The sequence below is a fragment of the Chionomys nivalis genome, chromosome 20, assembly GCF_950005125.1.
Source record: "Chionomys nivalis chromosome 20, mChiNiv1.1, whole genome shotgun sequence".
In the NCBI taxonomy this organism is placed as follows: domain Eukaryota; kingdom Metazoa; phylum Chordata; class Mammalia; order Rodentia; family Cricetidae; genus Chionomys; species Chionomys nivalis.
In genome coordinates this window covers 4713183-4732157 of record NC_080105.1, presented here as the reverse complement: position 1 = coordinate 4732157, position 18975 = coordinate 4713183, and the positions used below count along the sequence as shown (strand labels likewise).

The following is an 18975-nucleotide window of genomic DNA, read 5'->3' as shown; positions in this document are numbered from 1 at the left end:
AAGGCACATATATTCGAATGTTTGGCCACCAGGGAGTAGAACGGTTTGAGAGGATTATAAGGCTTTGAAGTTTTCAAAAGTCCATGCCAAGCCCAGTCTCTCTCTCTCTCTCAGCTACTTCTCCAACACTATGCCTGCCATGCATGCTGCCATGCTCCCTGCCATGGTGATAATGGACTAAGCCTCCGAACTGTAAGCTACCCCAATTAAATGCTCCTTTATAAATGAGTTGCCTCTCACAGCAACAGAACAGTGCCGGGACACTGCCGAGTGAGTCCCCTGGTCGGAGGTCATGCTGTGTGCAGTAGCCAGTAGCCCTGTGGCCTGAGGCCTGAGAGTGGAAGCCAAAGGCCCCTCACCTCCCTAGGTCACTTTTGGTCAGAGTGTTTTTGACACAGCAGCCTGTGAAACGAGAACAGCCTGTCTCCACGTTCTGGGGTGAGGCTTGCAGGCCGGTGACAGTGTCTACCTGGAATGGTCCTGGGTTCTGAGGTCCAAACTCTAGCGCTCACAGCAGGACTGCAGGTGCTTTAAGCCCTGAGCCAGCCCTAGCCTCAAGTGGATTTCTTTCTTTTTCTATTTTCTTTTCCTTCCTGCCCCCTTTTCTACAGGATCTCTCTCTCCTGTTTGTCCTGGAACTTACTCTGAAGACCAGGCTGGCCTCCGCCTCCTGGTGCTGGGATTAAAGGCTAAGTCATCAAGCAGCGGGAGTAGATTTTGTACAATCCATTTTACGTCACTGTCAGGGCAGGAGCTACACACAGGCTAACTGTTATCACGTGTGCCAGTCACAAGTTCAAATGGGCAAGCATGTACGTGGTATGACAGCCCAGACCTCTGGCTTCACACATGGAAAGGAAAGGTCTGAGCCACAGGCTGGCTTTGCCATGTGGATTCTGGATAGCAGCTGGATGCCCACTGCCCTCCAGGACAGGACAGTGCCCACCACAGCTGGATGCCCACTGCCCTCCAGGACAGGACAGTGCCCACCGCATCCCTGCAGTCTGTCACTCTGCCACACAGTGTTGCTCTCCAGTGGGTCACCCGTGGTTCCCACAGTGATTGCAGATCCTCCCAGAGCCAGTGTTTGGCTCAACAATAAGAGTTGTGCCTACTGGAACCAACAGAGGCAGAACCAAGGCTTTGATCCAGGTTCTTGGAGCAGTGTGGGAGATGCGGGCTGCTAACCTGAGGAGAGCAGGTTTGAAAACCCAACAGAAAAAGAGGCGGGAAAATGGAAGATGCTAGAGGGAGACCTGGGGTCCGCACGGCACCAGCAGAGCTGGACAGTTTGTTCTAGCCAAGCCCTAGCCTCCCAAGGCCTTCACAGTATCAGGCAGACCTGGGAGCGCTTATTTGACTTCGATTCCTTTCCCTCTGCGGTCACTGACCCTGTGTCCTGAGAGGCCTCTGCGGCAGTCAGCTGCTCTTTCCTTTGCCTCTTGACTAACCACACTGCCCTCTTGAAGTTCTTGAGAGGATCTTGCTGGGAGGCTCTGGCTGATGGGCACTGGAAATGTTCTCTGATGAGATAGCCGTGGCTTGTGGGGGCCATGAAGCCATTGGAGGTGGGGATGATTCGGCTGATGACAGCGTGGACAAACTGGACAGCCAGCAGGGTGCCTGTGATGGGGAAAGGGCTGCTTACGAGAAAGCTGGGGCACAGAGGCGGGAAAGACATTGCAGGTGGCAGTGTGCTTGGTCTGCAGACACAAGACATGAGTTTGATCCCAGCACACATGGAAAAGCTGAGTGTGGTGGTGCACGCTGGCAAGCCCAGCTGTGGAGCGGGAGTCGGGGCTCCCTGGGGCTCCCTGTCCACTTGGTTTGACTTAACCATTGCCTCCAAAGTCCATCCTCTCCAGCACATGGTCACCACCCAAGTACAGACTGCACACTCACTGGGCACTTTCCACCCTCATGGAGGCCTGGGGAAGAAGTTCGTGCTGTCCCCAAAGGGGTCTGCAGGCCATGTGCGGAGGGCATTGTGGATCCAGAGCACAGGCCTAGCAGGGACATCATGGGTCCTGCAGACCTCCTAAGCTGAGGGACCAAGCTAGAGGCCGAAGCAGGCCCACTAAGACCCAAGATGACTCTTTTCTAGCCAGGGCAGAGCCCAGTCCTAGGGCATGGCTCAGCAGGTGCTCAGCAGGTGCTCAGCAGGTGCTCAGTAGGTGTGTGGTTAGTTTTCTCTCAACCTGGCACCAGCTCAGGTCGTCTGGGAAGAAGGAACCACAACTGAGAAAATGCCTGGATCTGACTGGTCTGTGTGGCATTTTCTTGATTAATGACGAGTGGGGGAGGGCCCAACTCACTGTGGGCAGTGCCACCCCTGGACAGGTAATCCTGGCTGTATAAGGATGCAGGCTGAGCATCAGAGCGAGCTGGTAAGCAGCACCCCTCCATGGCCTCTGTTTCAGCTCCTGTCTTGAGTTGGTCCCTGCCCTGACTTGCCTGAGTGATGAACTACAGCCTTTAAGCCAAATGAACCCTTTCCTCCCCAAGCTGCTTTGGGTCAGGATATTTTATACGGCAACAGAAAAGCAAAGAAGGACTGTAGATGAAGGGTATGCCACACAAGAGTGATGACCTGAGTTCGAATCCCTGGCACCTATGCAAAAGCCAGGTGTGCCAGCATGGATCTGTAAGCCTAGCAAGGTGGAGACAGTCTGCGGTGGGTCCCTGGGGATCAGTGTCCAGTCCCCAAAAATAACATGGAGGACTAGGCCAACCTCAGCCTCCACCTGCCACTCATACGTGTACACATGTCCAGGTGCACTCCCGTGCACATGTGTACACACACATACACACATACACAGAGAGGAAGGAAGGGAGAGAGAGATATAAAATAAAACAGGCTTCTACATAGCTCAGCTCCATGCTAAAGCAGGACTCACCGTCCAGCGCACTCCAGGCAATGATGGAGCGGTCCTTCATGCCTGCAAATACGTACTTGTCGTCCTTCGAGAAGCAGGCACACCGCACCCCTCTGCAGTAGGAGCTCTGTGGAGACAGACCATGTGACAATCTTAGCGTGAGAAATGTCCCCTGCTCACATGGTATCTGTTGTTGTTGTTTACTTGTATTGAATTTGTTAGTGGGGGTGGGGGGCTGTGTGTCACAGCGCTGTATGCAGTCAGAGGATAACTTGCAGGAGTTGGTTCTCGACTTACACCATGTGGTTAGTGGGGACAGAACTCAGGTCATCGAGCTTGGCTGCAAGCACCTTTTCCAGCTGAGCCCTCTCGCCTGCCTGGGATCACGTGTTTTAACCCTTGGTCCACAGCTGGTGTTGGGAAAGTTGCAGACCTTTCTCAGGTTTGTCTCCCTAGAGGACGCGGGTCACTGTGGTTCTGGTTTGTGGTCTTATAGCCCAGTACACATCCTGTTCATTCTCAGCTTCCTGTTCCACCAAGATGCAGAGTCCCAGCTTCAGATCCCTGCCACCATAGAGCCATCTGGTGCTATGCCTTCTCTCCAGCTTAGGTTGTATCCCCTACAACAGGGAGCCCAGATGGCTCTTCCTCCTTCAGTTGCATCTAGTCAGTGATCTGGTAACAAAATAACTAGTGTACGGCATGATGTCGATTCCAGCTGAGATCAGACCAGTCCTTCACCCAGCCAGTGTCCCAAACCCAGTTCCTCACAGGAGGCAGAACAGAGCAAACCCCAGAGAGATGGACTTTCCAAGGAGCAAGGTCTGTCTTCACAGAGGCGAGAACTTCAGGGTGCAATGCACGCGCGGGTGTGTGTGCAGGCCGCAGCTCTAGAGCTTCTGCAGTGCGGCACAGGTGCAATGTACCCGTGGGTGGCTGGGCACGCATCTGGGGGCTAGGGGACGCCTCATTAGGAATGCCTTCCTCCTCATTTGAGTCAACTGTTGGGCAAGTATGAGGACCTGCGATGGAGCCCTAGTTCTCATGTTTAAAAAAAAAGCAGGCATGGTAGCCCACACTTGCAATCCCAGCTTTGGGGAGTTGTAGATAGAAGCACCCTGCCCACTGCAGCCTAATGGGAGGGCCCCCCCAAAACAAGGTGAGGAATGACACCCAGGTGGACCTCTATCCATCACACACAAAGATGTATGCTCACAGCTAGAAACAGTGTAAACACAAAATAAGAAAGGAGCACAGGAGGGAAGAGGAAAGGGCACAGCATGGATGTCAGTGGGCCTGGCCACCCACCTCATAGCTCATCTCGAACATCCCCCTGCAAGCTTGCAGGTCCCAGAGGCAGAGCAGCGCATCCTCTGCCCCACTCACGGCCAGCTGCTCCCCGTGGCTGACCGCCACGCAGCTCACCCTGCTCCCGTGGGCCTCCAGCGGGAAGACTTTGGAGCTTGCACAGTTGTACAGGAAGAGGCCGCCGTCAGTCATGCCGTAGAGAACACGGTAGTCGGCCAGCACGGCCACACTTGCTATGGTCTCCGGCAGCTGGGTGTAAAAGGTGTAGGTGGGGCCCTCGATGGTGGGACATGGGTCCCCGGGGCTGATGTCCAGCACCAGGACGATGTTGTCATAGGCGATGGCCAGTCGGTCCTCACTCTGGCTCAGGGACATGCAGTTGACAGCCTTGCGGGCCTCGGGTGGGGGGATACACAGCACATCTTGCCTGGAATTCAGGGGGAACACAAGCACAATCCCCGAAACCAGGCCTGTGAAGAGGAGCTTGGCCTGCTCGGCCACCTCCAGACACCGGACCTCATTGGACGTGTCCAGGGAATCCTGTTCCTCACCTGCTCAGGGAGAAGAGAATCGGGGATGGATCGTCTGGTTTTCTTAAGCTTTTAAAAAATTACAAGTATTTCTATGTGTGTCCTTCCCTCCGTATGGGTTCTGGGGCTCGAACTCACATTTTCAGGCTTACCTGGTGGACGTTTAGCTGGCCTCAGCTTTCTTATTTTCTGACCCTAAGGTTCAGCTTGGATAGTTTTCTGACTGAGCCTGGAGCTGCAAATGAACCCTGCTCAGTAGGCCCTGAGGCAAAATGGAAGCCAGGGCCTGACGCATGCTCAGTAGGCACTGGGAAGAAGTGGCATCTGAAGCTAGGGGGCGGGGCTGTGCTCAGCAGCGGGGAGGGCAGAACGTGGATTTGCACGCGTTCCATGATACTACACTGTCTACCTGGCCCTCCTGGGCCCTGGGGAATAGCACTGGGGCAGCCTTCTCCAGCACCCGCCCCCGCCACGCCTAGACTGGCCTCTGGGTTAAATTCAGAGCGGTGTCATGAAGTTCTTTCTTACATATTGAAACATTCCCTTCTGATTGGAGAGGGAGGTTCCCCAGGCTGTGAGCTGTCTGCAAAGTGTGCACAGAGCTCCACACCTGTAGCTTTCACGAGTGTCTGGGCGCTGTGTGGGAACTGGGGTAACACAGCCCCCCCTCCCCCCCCCCCCCCCGCGCCCGCGAGCCCCTGCTCCTGTAACTCCAGCAGACCCCCGTTCTCCCAGCATGGCTTTGTCAGAGGTGATTGCCGTATCTGGGGTGCACAGAGATAGACGTCCAGGGGAAGTCTAGCAACATGGGACCTCCCTAATCACCTAGGCTGATCTCCAGCTCTTCGCTTTCCTGCCTCAGCCTTCCTGGTTTGGGATAACAGCCAGGTGTAGGACCAGCCTGACTGAAATCTAATCTAATTAAATGAAAATCGCATCACCTCATAGTCCTGCTTAACCCTCCTAGGGGTGTCCTACATCCCTCAGGACACAGTGCACCTGTCCCACTCCCCTTCACACCCTGGTAATTATAGGCTGAATGTTTGAGCCCTCACACTATGCCAAATTCAGTGTCCATCTGGGGACTGAAGAGATGGTTCAGTGGTTAAGAGCACCGGCTCCTCTTGCAGGTACCTAGGTTCACTTCCCAGCACCCATGTAGCAGCTCAGAAGCTCCAGCTACAGGGACTCTGATGCCCTCTTCTGACTTCATGGGCACCAGGCACACGTGGTGTATATACATACTTGCAGATAAAACTCAAACCACTATATATATATATATATATATATATATATATATATATATGAAAGAAATTCCATCTTCATGATGGTTTTGGGAGGTGCAGGCTTGGGAGTTGATTAGATTTCTGGGGTGAACCCCTCAGAAGAGGGGTAGTGCCTGATTTAAAGAAAAAACAAAGACGAGAGCATTGCCTTGTTGGGTCAATCCTGCACAGACATAGCAAACGCATTTGTGAACCAGAAGTGCGCAGCCCTCGGCCCCTCCAGCACCTCTAGCCTTGTCATGCATGTCTGTGCGTCTCTGTGTCCATGTTCACATGTGCACATCAAGGTTGAGTGCAGTTTATTCACATGCTCTTCAACCTCTTTGCACATGTATATGTGGCGTATGCATGTTCACATGAGCATGGTTGCAGGTGCATGCATGTCCACGTGCGTGTGGAGGCCTGTGTAGGTGAAGGCGTGTGTGTAGGACAAGACTGAGGTCAGCAGTCTCCCTCAGTTGCTTTCCATCCATCCATTCACTGAGGCAGGATTGAACCTAGAGCCAGCTTGCTCTGGGGACCCGCCTTCCAGCTGCTGGAATTAGAACCCAGCACTCATAAAGTGGGAGGTGGGGGGGGTGCAAACTTAGGTCTGAATGCTTGCACAGCAAGTGCTTCGCCTACTGAGTCATCCTCCAGACCCCTTTGTTTACTTTATGAGCCAGAGTTTGTGGTTTTATCTTGAACTCCTGTCCTTTTAGCTTTTACTACTAACCATGGCCAGCACACATGGTTTCTGTGGTGTTGGGGACAGAGCCTGGGGATTCCCGTATGCCAGAAAAACACTGCACAACTAAGTTACAAGCACTCTACCAACGGAGGCAAATCTTGGCCTCATCTTGGACTTCCGCCTCCAGGAGAGTAAGTCCAGAACTCACCACGCAGATGCTAGTCATCTCTCACAAACCTTCTGCCAAATCCCAAATCGTGACTTGGTTTTTGTCCCCGACCTTGGGGAAGTAGACGTAGCTGCCATGATGGGACACCACAGCGAGGCCCGTGCGGTCCAGAAACGGAGTAGGAGGCCTTGGCTTCTGAGTGGACCTGAGATCCCAGACTTTCACAGACGAAGACTCTGAGGAAGCAGACGCCACCAGAGTCCCGCCCCGGACCAGCAGGCTCGCAGGGGCTCCCACGCCCTCGAGGACATCCAGCAGGGTGCCCTGTTCTGACAGACTCCACACCTGCGGGTGAGAACAGGAGGGTGGGTCTGCCCAGGGACACGCTTCAGCTGTGCACCTGCCTCTGCTGAAGACTTCCCAGGGCCCCAGCATTCTCGGGGACCCCAGGAGACACCCTGCGGGCCTCTCTGGTCTGCAGCAGTGAACTATCTTCAGAGTAATCCTACTGTCCTCCTGGGTAAGCTGCAGAATTCTGCAAGAGTTGAGTGAGTGAGATCTTAGGATACATGCATATGTGCACATGTGCAGATGTGTGTGCATGTGTGTGCGTGTGTGTGTGCGTGTGTGTGTGTGTGTGTGGTGTTTCAGGAAACCACCATGTGATCTGGGGAGATGGCTCAACTGTTATGAATACCCAGTGCTCTTGCAGAAGACCCCGGTTCAATTCCCAGCACCTACATGGCAGCTCATAGCCATCTGTAACTTCAGCTCTGGAGGATCCAAACTCTACTGTCTCCGAGGGCACCGGGCATGCCCATGGTACAAGATGCTCATACACATAAAATACCAAGAACAGTGATAAAACTATGGCATCATGTGAACACATCCTGGTGAATTCATGGCTGTGTTCTTGAATTGCCCCTTTTTTTCTATTTGAGATGGGGTCTCACATTGCCCAGACCAGCCATGAACTTGCCATGTAGCTGAGACAGGCTGGGCTTCATCTCCTCACTCGAGTGTGGTTTCCTAAGGGCTCAAGGGTGGGAGGCTCGGTCTTGGGGGTGGTGGGGTGGTATGAGAGGTGATGGGACTTAAGAGGTGGAGCCTAGTGGGAGGCGATGCAGTCCTTGGACGTAACTAAGAAGCTGGCTGTGGTTGTGCACATCTGTAAATCCAAGAAGGCAGAAGGTGGGAGAGCAAAACTCCAGGATCATCCTTGGCTCCATATCCAGTTCAAGGCTAGCCTGAGCTAGAGACCCTGTCTCCAAAATGAGGGGAGGGGGAAGCAGTTGTTACAGAACTCCAGAGAGGGGAATGTTATGCAGGCAGGTCTGGTCTCCTATCCCTAAGTGTGATCACCCCTCACACAGGTTCACACTGTTTGCACAGATGTGCTATGGACAAGGAAGACTCATCAGAACTGGTGACATTCTCTGCAGTCAGTCAACTTCTGAATACTGTGAGCTAGGCAGACCTTTTTTATATACAGTTCTCAGCCCCAGGTATTTTCTTACGGTAATAGAAAATGCATCCCTGACATTGGCATATATGTATACTGCCTATAATAAATAAATATGTGTTTCTACATAAATAAATTCTATTGGGTCCTCAAGAACCTCTAAGACTGTAGAGAGGTCATAAGACCAAGATGTTGGGAAACTCAAAGTCCCTACCTTGCCAGTCTCACCTGTGCTAGCTGCTGAGAATTTTTCTCTCCTGTAACCCTGAAGAACACTATCTTGAATGCTCAGGTCAGACAGGGAATGCTGCCTGCTTTGGGGAACATTCCAAGTCTGAGCACAGAATACCAGCACCCCACATCATCCCACTAAACACCCCCGTCTAGGACTGAGCTCATCTGTTTTTTGTGTATATGAATTTAGGAGACATTGGGGATCCGATGCTCTGAGGTCAGGGTCCTGGGTCTGCCCTCACCTGTATGAGTGCATCCCGGGAGCCTGTGACGATCATGTTGTTCTCAGGACCCACAGCTGCTGTCTCTACCACGTCCTCGTGTTCCAGATCCGTGGCCATGAACCGGTGGAAGCCCTGAGAGTCGGCTAAGAAAACCCGCACAGATCTTCCGAAGCCTGTGGTAGCAGAGCCCAGTCAGACCTCTGAGCCTGGCGGAGCAGTTACCCAACCCATGGAGCCTTCTCAGAGCACATAGTGTCCCGGGGAAGGCTGTCCCAAGGCCAGAGGGGGCACGGTCCCACCCTGAACAGCAGATGTGTGTTGGAGGTGATAGTCATGGAGCTGTTGAGAAACTCGTGAAGTTCTCTATTGTCAGGACACACTGAGTTCCCTCAGATCCCAGACCGTGGGAGGCATTTGTCCCTGGAACCACCACATTTACTTTCCCTGCATCAAAAAGGTTCTATTCTGTTCTATTCTATTCTACTCTTTATTGTATGTGTGTGTGCACGTGTGTACGGTTACACACAAGATTCACTATGGTGCACATGAGGAACGGAGGCCAGGGGACACCTTGAGGAAGTAGGATTTCCCCTACCATGTGAGTTCCAGGGACCAAACTCAGGTTAGCAGGTCTGGCAGTGACCACCTTTACGCACTGGACTCTCTCACGGACCCCACTTTCCCCGTCCTCAGTGTGTGTGCGTGTGCATCCTCGTCTATGCACTTTCAGAGGACAAAGGAGGCCACTGGGCTCTTCTCTATCACTGCCCACTATCTCGCTGTGCCTGGAACTTGGCCAGAAGCCAGCAAGTCCAGCTGGCCTCCTGCCTCCACTCCGCACAGCACTGGAGTTGCACACATGCGCTATACCCCAGTGTTTCCATGCTGGGGACGTGAACACTCCTGTTCATGCTTGCACAGCAGATGTTCTGACCCACCCAACCATCTCCTCAGCCCTCGTTCCCCCATGTATGCATAAGGACACCAACAGTGTAGGCTCCAAGGCTGTCATGGGACAGCAGAGTCAGTACAATGCATACCATTGAGGATAGTTTCTACAACTGCAAACACATACATGCACGCACATGCACATATGCACACACGCATGCACACACATGCACGCACACGCGCACACACACGCACGCGTGCACATATGTGCACAGCAGTGACACCATGTGAAGGCTTCACTGTGGGATTCCCCGATGCGTGCCTCAGGCTCATCCTCCCTGAACTCCCAGACCAAGCTGAGCCAGCTGGAAACCTGAGGTTGATTTTAGGCATGGAATCTTGTAGCTCAGGCTGGCTTCAACTCACTATATAGCTAAGGATGATTCTGAACTCCCAATCATCTTGCCTTCACCTTCCAAGTGCTGGGATGACAGGAAGGCATCACTATGCCTGGTTTGTGTGGTGCTGGGAATGGAAGCCAGGACCTCAGGCTTGCTAGGCAAGCACTCTACCCGCTGAGCCACGAGCTCTCTGCTCCCTGAGCTAAGAGTACTATATCAACTGAGTCCAAACATTCTAGCCGTGGAGCCCCAGCCTTAGCTCCAAGTCTGTCTCTTGCCTCTTCACACCCTCTGTGGAGCTCTTTGTATTCTAGGGTCCGTGAATGCTGCCCCCGCAGGAGAAAATGTTCCAGGATTCTAACTGGTGAAACACACCACGATGTTTTCTCACTCGTGGTCTGATCTGGGACACTAAAAAAACGACTCTTTGGGCCCGGGCGACGGCTCAGCAGTTGAAGGTGCTTGCCACCAAACCCAGTACCTGAGTTCCATCCCGGGACTCACATGGTAGAGGAGGGGAACGGACTCCCTGAAGCTGTGCTCTGAACTCACAAGCACCATATTACACACACGCACACGTCAACCAGTCAGCACCGTAGGTGCAACCCGCAGCCCGAGCCCCATGCCCACACTCTGTGGCCCTGGCCTGGATCTGGGAACAAGGCCTCTCAACCCATGGAGGTTCCTTCCTGATAACCGTGTTCTTTCTTTCTTTATCTCTGTGCTTTTCAAAGTAACAAAGTGAGTTCCTGGGGGAGTTTCGGACAGGCATCTTAGGAGGGGCTGAAGACCAAGGTCAGCCTCTTGGGCTGTCAACAATGCCAGTGTGTCCAGCTCCTGGCAAATTTACTATCACGGCTTGGGGGTACACCACACACTGTGCCTCATGCCGCAAGTCTCCTGGCACCACTGGGGGACACTGCCCATGCTCTTTCCTTTGCAGATTTTGCGTGTGTATGTATGTGGGACCACACACACACACACACGCACGCATGTGTTGTTACATGCACCTATTCCAAGGTCAGAGGTTGCTGTCAAGTGTTGTCATCAATTGCTTTTGAGGGAGCCTGGCATCTTAGCTAGGACACTGAACTCCCAGCATCTGCCCGTGGTTACAGATGGCTGTCTCTGTGCCCAGCTGGTGTGTGTGCTGGGAATCCGAATTCAACGCCTTGTACTTGTCCGTCGAGCACTTTACCCACAGAACCACTTATGGGCTCTACCTCATGTTTTGAGACAAGGTCTCTCTCAGGCCTAGGGCCCACGGTTGGCTAGGCGGACTGACCGGGAGGCCCTGGGATCCTCCTGCTTCTGCCTTTCCTATGCTAGTCACAGGAGTGGACAGGAGAGACAGCTGCTGCTTTCTCCAAACTCTTGGGGACAGCACCCCACAATTCTGCTCATGAAACAACTGCTCTTGAAAAAGTGCAGATGTGACCCGAGCAAGGGTCAGACAGGTCCCAACGGCAGTGGTCTGGTTCCTGCATGCTGAGAACGGAGAAGCCAGGCAGCTCTCCCTCCCTGGCTTCTGGACACGCCGTCTCCCAAACCAGCTAGGCATGCTCCAGTGTTCCCACGCCGGGGCCTGGATCAGTCTGGCTCACGGGTCACCTCTTTCCTTGTCAAGACGGGTCTATATCACAGTCAGGCAGGCCTGCTGGCTCTCAGAGGGCCACTCGGAACCCACGGCTGTTCCTCTCCTTTCTCTGTGCCAGTGTGTTTTGCGGTGCACGTATCTGTGTGCCACATGAGCGTGCCTGTGAGAGCTGAGCCTGTAGAGGGCAGGGGGGCTTTGGGGCCCTCGGAACTGAAGTTATACAAGTGTGGACACTGCCTGTCCCTGGATGTGCTGGGAACCAGACCTGGGGCCTCTGGAGGAGCGGCTCGTGTCTTAACTGGTATTCTGAAAACTTGGTACAATAACAGAGAAATCACTCATTCATAATATTTATATTGATTTTATGTTAAATATTTGGGCATATTAAGTAAAATAATCTGTGTGATTAATATGGGTTGATTTAAAACAAATTGAATATTCACTCAAATTTATTAACTATTATGGTTAATATTAATTTAAATAATCACAATTAAAAGCTTTTTATTGGGACTAGAGCATGGTTTAATACTTAGTGGCACTTGCTGCTCTTGCAGAGGACTTAGGTCCAGTTCCCAGCACCCAGATGGTGGCTCACACTATCTGTCAGTCCATCTCCAGGGGTTCTGTTGCATATTGCCTCGTTGGGTACCCACACCTATCACACATACAACTAAAGATAATAAAAACATTTAAAATCTCAAGAGGTGATTACAGGTGTGTATGGTGCGTGGTGGTTAAAGGTTTGTGTGATGTACGTGTGTAAGGTATATGGCGGGACACGTGCTTCTATGTTACAGGTATGTATGGTGTGTGGCGGTTAAAGGTTAGTGTGATGTACAGGGGTACGTGTGTAAGATATATGGTGGGACAAGTGCTTCTATGTTACAGGTGTGTGGTGGGCACAGTACAGGTCTGTGTGTTGTATGTAGGTGGAGGCGTGCATGGTGGATGCAGCATATGATGGGTGACAGAACCCTTAGAATCCTCTCATTCGTGGGAACATGAGCAGAGCTAATGAGCTTCTTACTAATGGAATGATCAGACATGGAGACAGACGGGACTCACTATCACTCACATGGGGAAGCTAAAAGTCTTGACTTCAAAGTAGACAGAACACTACACAATGATTCAGTGGGAAAAGGCTCCTGCTGATTGGCCCAACGACCTAAGTTCAAATGCCAGGACTGGAAGGAGAGAGTTCATTGGTACATGTCCTCCTTTGCCCTCCACATCTGTACACACACGCGCACACGCGCGCGCACACACACACACACACACACTATACAAAGGTACACACACATGCACCCACACACATGAAATCACACACATGCACACTAGCATGCACACGCACATACACAAACACACATGCGTACATGTATGTGCATGCACGCACATACACACATGCACACATACATGCATACATGCGCGAGGAGACACACATATATACACAAAAAGTAACACTATTTTATAAAACGAAGAGGTAGAGATAATGGTGGGCACAGTTGGGAAGGAAGAAGGGGGTGCAGGGAGACAGGGGAGAGGTACCAGTGCCTCATTCTACCTGGGAGCCAGGCACCCAGCCTCCAGCCAAATTTTACTTCCCTTCTCTACACTCAACGAGAGAGGAAAGCTACCTGCTGCAAGAACGGAATCATCTTCAGACACCACCAGGAACCCCACAGCTTCTGGAAGCTTCTCCAGCAACCTGTCTTCTCCTGAGGAAACCTGCACAATGGAACATGAGAGTCAAGCTTCTGAACCGGGATGTGGCTCACCCCACCCCAAGCTGGTTCTGTCACACCGAAGAGTTCCTTAGCTCCCCCAGTGCCTCAGTTTCCCTATTGGATAAGAGGTAAGCCCAGGCTCCACTCTCCAGGATGAAGGGCTAGAGTGTGTAGAAACTGTTTCCCAGTGCATGACCTTAGCACAGTAACCGCCGTGATGATGTGGTTGCTGCTGCGCAGGCATGGGAAACTACTGGCCGTTTTTTGGCCCTGAAGGAACCGTGGAGCTCAATGAGATAGAAATGTGTTTGGAATAAATGAGGCAGAGTGACCCATGCCTGTCATCCCAGCCTGGAGGAGAAGGAGGCAGGACTGCACAGAGTTCAAGCCAGCCTGGACTATACAAGGCCATCTCAAACCCAGCTGACTGATGAGATGTGGCCTGTACCTGCTGTTAAGACTCAGATCTCTCAGCCGTGAGGAAACCTTTTTTTTTTTTTTTTTTTTTTTTTCTGACCTGCTCAGTCCCTGGACAGGGCCTCGATGTGTAGCTCTGGCTATTCTGAAATTCTCTCTGTAGACCTTGAATTCACAGAGATCTGCCTACCTCTGCTTCCCTAGTGCTGGGATTAAAGGTGTGCACCACCACGTACTTTCTTTTCTTTTCTTTCTTTCTTTCTTTCTTTCTTTCTTTCTTTCTTTCTTTCTTTCTTTCTTTTTTTTTTTTCAAGGCAGGGTTTCTCTGTAGCTTTGGAGCCTGTCCTGGAGCTAGCTCTTGTAGATCAGGCTGGCTTCGAACTCACAGAGATCCACTTGCCTCCGCCTCCTGAGTGCTGGGATTAAAGGCGTGCGCCACCACCGCCCGGCCTCGTCCTTTCTTTTTAAAAATTATTTCTATTTATCTTGAGACATGGTCTCACTGTGTAGTCCTGGCTGTGGAACTCACTATGTAGACCAGGCTGGCCTCGAACTCACAGAGTTCTCCAGTTGTTAGGACAGCAGACACCGCTGCTGCATTAGCTTCTTGTATAACCTCTGTTGTCCTCCCATCCATGCCCACTCTTCAGATGCAGCTCCGTGCCTGTGTGTGTTCACCTCCCCACACCGAGAATGCTGGCCTGTGCTCTGATACGAAGGGAAGCAGGTGACCACCAAACACTGCTCCAGCCCACACAACTTGAGGAAGCAGGATTTATCTTGGCTTCCAGTTCCAGGTCACACCCCCTCACAGAGAGGAAGGTCTGGCGGCCCTGGATAGAGCCTGAGTTTTCCAAGGGATCAGGAAGCAGGAAGCGCCAGCCAGAACGGGAAGAAGCTGACTCTTTCCAGCCCACTCCCAGTGACAAGCTTGTAGCTAGTTGTACCCCACGTGCAAAAGGTCCCACTAACTTGCGATGAGGCACCAACAGCTGGGGACCAAGTTTTTAAACACATGAGCCCGTGCGGGACAGAGGGACATCTGCTGCAGCCTGGAGCAAGGACTGCCCCCAGCTCTGTGGGGACGGCTCTGTGGGGACGGCTCTGTGGGGACGGCTCACAGGGCCTTCAATGCTAGGATTAGGGTTTTGCTGTTGCTGTTATTCTGTTTTTTAAGAGTTTTGCTTATATCCAGGAATGGTGGTGCACACCTTTAATCCAAGCACTGGGGAGGAAAAGACAGGCTAATCTCTGTGAGTTTGAGGCCAGCCTAGTCTACAAAGTGAGTTCCAGGACAACCAGGGCTACACAGAAAAATCAGTCTTGAAAAACCAGGCACAGATGCATTCAGAGGCCAGAAGAGGGCGCTGGAGCCACTGGTTCTGGGTTTAGAGGTGGTGATTTAGCCAGTGTAGATCTAGGAATTGAACTGGGCCTCTGCAAAAGCAGCCAGTGCTCTTAATCGCACAGCCACGTCTCCAACCCTTGTGACGACTTTGACGGCATGTTGACACCGTGAAGAACCCAGGGAGGAGCATCAGTAAGGGATTATCAGGATTGGGAAGCCTGACGCAGCTGAGGCAGCTGTCTCCATTGTGTTATCTGCTGTGTGAAGACTCAACCTTGTTAGGGGCTGGGCCCTGGCCTGGGTGAAGAGAGGGAGCCTAGAACAGGCACGCAGGCCTCTGTGCTCCCTGATCAGACTGTGGATGGAGCCACCATCTTGACTTGCACTGCAACCTGGAACGAGAGCTGATTAAGCCTATTTCTCCCCAAGTTGCTCCTGTCAGAGTTTCAGCACAGCAACAGGAATGGGAACCCAGCAGCCAAAAAAGATAAAAGGCACCATTGTTCCTCCCAAGTTCCAGGACATCTGTGCACAGAGGTCAGAGGTCAACCTCAGTGTCTCTCCTCTACCACTCCACCTTATTTTTAAAATTATTTTATTTCATGTGTATGGGTACATGTCTACATGTGTCTATATGCACCACGTGCATACTCACAGAGGTCGAGGGGGGTGTCAGACACCCTGGAACTGGAGTTACAGACAGGTATTGGCCAACATGTGTGTGCTAGGAATTGAACCTGGGTCCTCTGCAAGAGCAGTCAGTGCTCTTTTTCTAAAAATAATTTATTTTTCTTTCAAGTACATTTGTATTTTGCCTGCACATATGTCTGTGTAAAGGTGTTGGATCCTCTGAAACTGGACTTACAAGCAGGTGTGAGCTGCCATGTGGGTGCTGGGAATTGAACCCGGGTCCTCTGGAAGAGCAGCTGGCGCTCTTAACTGCTGAGCCATCTCTCCAGGCCCTCCACTTTATTCCTTGAGGTGGGATCTTTTGTTGAATCTGAAACTCACAGATTCCACCAGATTGCCTGACCCAGGCACCCTATGGATCCTCCTGACTTTGCCTCCCCAGGGCAGGAATACACATTTGGGGTCCACATCTGGCTTTATGTGGGTGCTGAACATCTGAGTTCAGGTTCTCATATTTGAGTGGGAAAATCGCTTACCAGGAAGATGGAGCCGCTGCTGAAGCCAGTGACCAGCTTTGCCCATGTCTGGATAGAGACGGCACAGGTGGGTGTCTCCTCTTTGATGCTGGAAAGCTGGTGTTTCTCCTGCAGCTTTCCCGTGGCTGAGTCCCACAGACTGACTTGACTGCCCTTGGACACGGCGAGCAGCACACCCCGAGCAGCCAGCACTGCCACGCAGGCCCAGGGGTCAGACGCATCTCCTGGGATACAGAAAACCAGCTTCGCGGTTTCCAGATTCCACACGCTGATCTAGTGGAGCCGTGAAAAGCAAGAGAAACATCAGGACCAGTGGGAGACATGGGCTGGGACCCAGACTCACATAAACCGGGTACGGTGTGTGTCATCCCAACACATGGGGAGTGGAGGCAGGAGGATGGATCAGTGTCACCTTAACTACATAGTGAGCTCAAGGTCAGCCTGAGCAGCGAGAGAGGCATAAAAATGAAAACAAGCAAACAAAAAGAATAAATATTAAAAAATTAGAAGGGAGATTCTCAGCAAGAGAGCTTGCCTGAGTCTTCCAGAGCTATATAGCTATATATTCTCATTTTCTCTCTCTCTCTCTCTCTCTCTCTCTCTCTCTCTCTCTCTCTCTCTCGTTCTCATGTTGCCACATGGAGTCTAATTATACTGCCCAAGCTGGCCATGAACTCTGGGCTCAAACAACCTGCCTTTGTCAGCCTCCCATGCAGCTCGGACCATTTATTGCCCATCATTGTGCCCAGGTACATGCATTCTTTTGTAATTTATAAAATAGCATTTGGGCAGGTATGGAGCGCACACCTGCTTTCCTACCACCCTGAGGGTGAGACAGAAGGGCCTGTGTGTGTTACACGTCTAGAACAAAGCCTCTTTCTTTTTTATTTTAATTTAATTTCATTTTATTTTCAGCACAGGGTTTCTCTGTGTAGCCCTGGCTATCTTGGAACTTGTTTTGTAGACCAGGCTGGCCTTAAACTCAGAACACAGAGATCTGTCTGCCTTCTGTCTCCTGAGTACTGGGATTAAAGGGGTGCACCATCATCTCCTGTTGAAAACCTGGTTCTTTCAACACTGGTAATTTTAAAAAAGATTTTATAAGATGGCAGCAGAGACAGTCATGGGATAATGATGCGGGACAATTCTATATTCTGTCAATTATATTTTAAATAAGCATTGATTGGCTGATAGCCAGGGAGAAAGTATAGGTGGGGAAACCAGACAAGAAGTAGAGGCAGGGCAATGAGAACAGGAAAATTCTGGGAAGAAGGAAGCTCTTTCCACAGTCCTGCCCAGACCACCGAAGAAGCAGGATGTGACCTCCCCTGCTGAAAAAGGTACTGAGCCATGTGGCTAACACAGATGAGAATAATGGGTTAATGTAAGTTATAAGAGCTTTTATGAAGCCTGAGCTAATGGGCCAATCAGTTTTATCATGAATATAGACTCTCTGTGTGATTTTCTTTGGGGGCTTACCAGCTGTGGGAACTGGGCAGGACAGAAACCCCAATAAGCAGGTCCTCATGTTACAGGACAAGGTGTCAGTTCCAGCTGATAGGAGTCGAGACTGATCTCATCTGCGACAAGTGTGCCCTTGTAAAATATTGGTCACGGGGCCTATGAGATGGTTTATCAAGTGGAGGGGCTTGCAGCTAAGCCTGATGATTGGAGTTCAAGCCCTGGGACCCACAGGGTAGAGGAGAGAACCAACTCTCCTGGTTTTTCCTCTGACCTCCACATGAGTCACACATGCACACATACCGTAAATAAATGTTAAGATATTGATGTTAGCTGGGCCATGGTGGCACACACCTTTAATCCCAGCACTTGGGAGGTAGATCTCTGTGAGTTCGAGGCCAGCCTGGTCTACAGCATGAGTTCCAGCTACAGAGTGAGTTCCAGGAGCCAGGGCTACACAGAGAAATCCTTTCTCAAAAAAACCAAAAAGTAAAAAAAAAGAAAAAAAATATTGTTGTTAAAGCCAGGTTTCACACTTGGGAAGCTGAGGCAGGAGAGTTGCCACAAGTTTGAGGCTGTACAGCGAGATTCTGTTTCAAAAAACAAATGAAAAGATGCTGAGGGCTAGAAGACAGCCAGCAGGCACAGAGCTTGCTGGCCAAGCTGGGGTTGGATTTCAGGCCCCAGCACCTATGGAAAGGCCAGGCAGGTGCAGCTGCTGCTGTCACTCAGCCCTTGGGAGGCAGAATCAGAGGACCACAGAGAAAGCTGGCTATGAAGACAAATCAATACACTCCACATTCTACAGGAACCTCTCGGAGTGGACAAGGCAGACCCTGGAGCTGGAGCTCACTGACGAGGCTGTCACTGAGATCCCGGGACCCACTTGTCAGGTCTGCCAGTCTGCCCCTCGGCCCTGACTTATGGGTCACCCCACACATCCAGATGGCATGTGGTGCTGAGGATCTGCTCAGAGTTCGCCAGGAATGTACCAGCATCATCCTTGGAGCCACCTCCCCAGATAGTCTTTGTGGGAGGCTCTCACAGGCTGGCCTTGAACTTGTTACACACCCAGTGATGGCCTTGGTCTCAAGCCCTGGAGGTCCACACAGTCAGTCTGTGACTGTGTATCTCCATTACCTCCCTGTCAGATGGCAGGGCTATGAATGCCAGGACGGACACACTGGGAGACATGGGTTCTAGATGAGTCTGGA

At 51.6% G+C, this 18975-nt stretch overlaps 1 protein-coding gene across 4 annotated transcripts in view; it reads right to left on the bottom strand.

The window, feature by feature from the left end:
* The window catches only part of Nwd1 (NACHT and WD repeat domain containing 1), a 131814-nt gene that overhangs the window by 48171 nt on the left and 64668 nt on the right, over positions 1–18975 (bottom strand). For 3 of the 4 annotated variants that reach the window (XM_057752605.1, XM_057752609.1, XM_057752608.1), the window contains 7 exons: positions 16301–16573; positions 13280–13370; positions 8778–8932; positions 6908–7184; positions 4185–4735; positions 2898–3003; positions 1392–1623 (listed from right to left, as the gene is read on the bottom strand). In XM_057752605.1, the coding sequence (XP_057608588.1) occupies positions 1392–1623; positions 2898–3003; positions 4185–4735; positions 6908–7184; positions 8778–8932; positions 13280–13370; positions 16301–16573 (1685 nt within the window). The remainder of the gene's footprint in view (positions 1–1391; positions 1624–2897; positions 3004–4184; positions 4736–6907; positions 7185–8777; positions 8933–13279; positions 13371–16300; positions 16574–18975) is intronic. The other variant, XM_057752606.1, reaches the window with a different exon arrangement.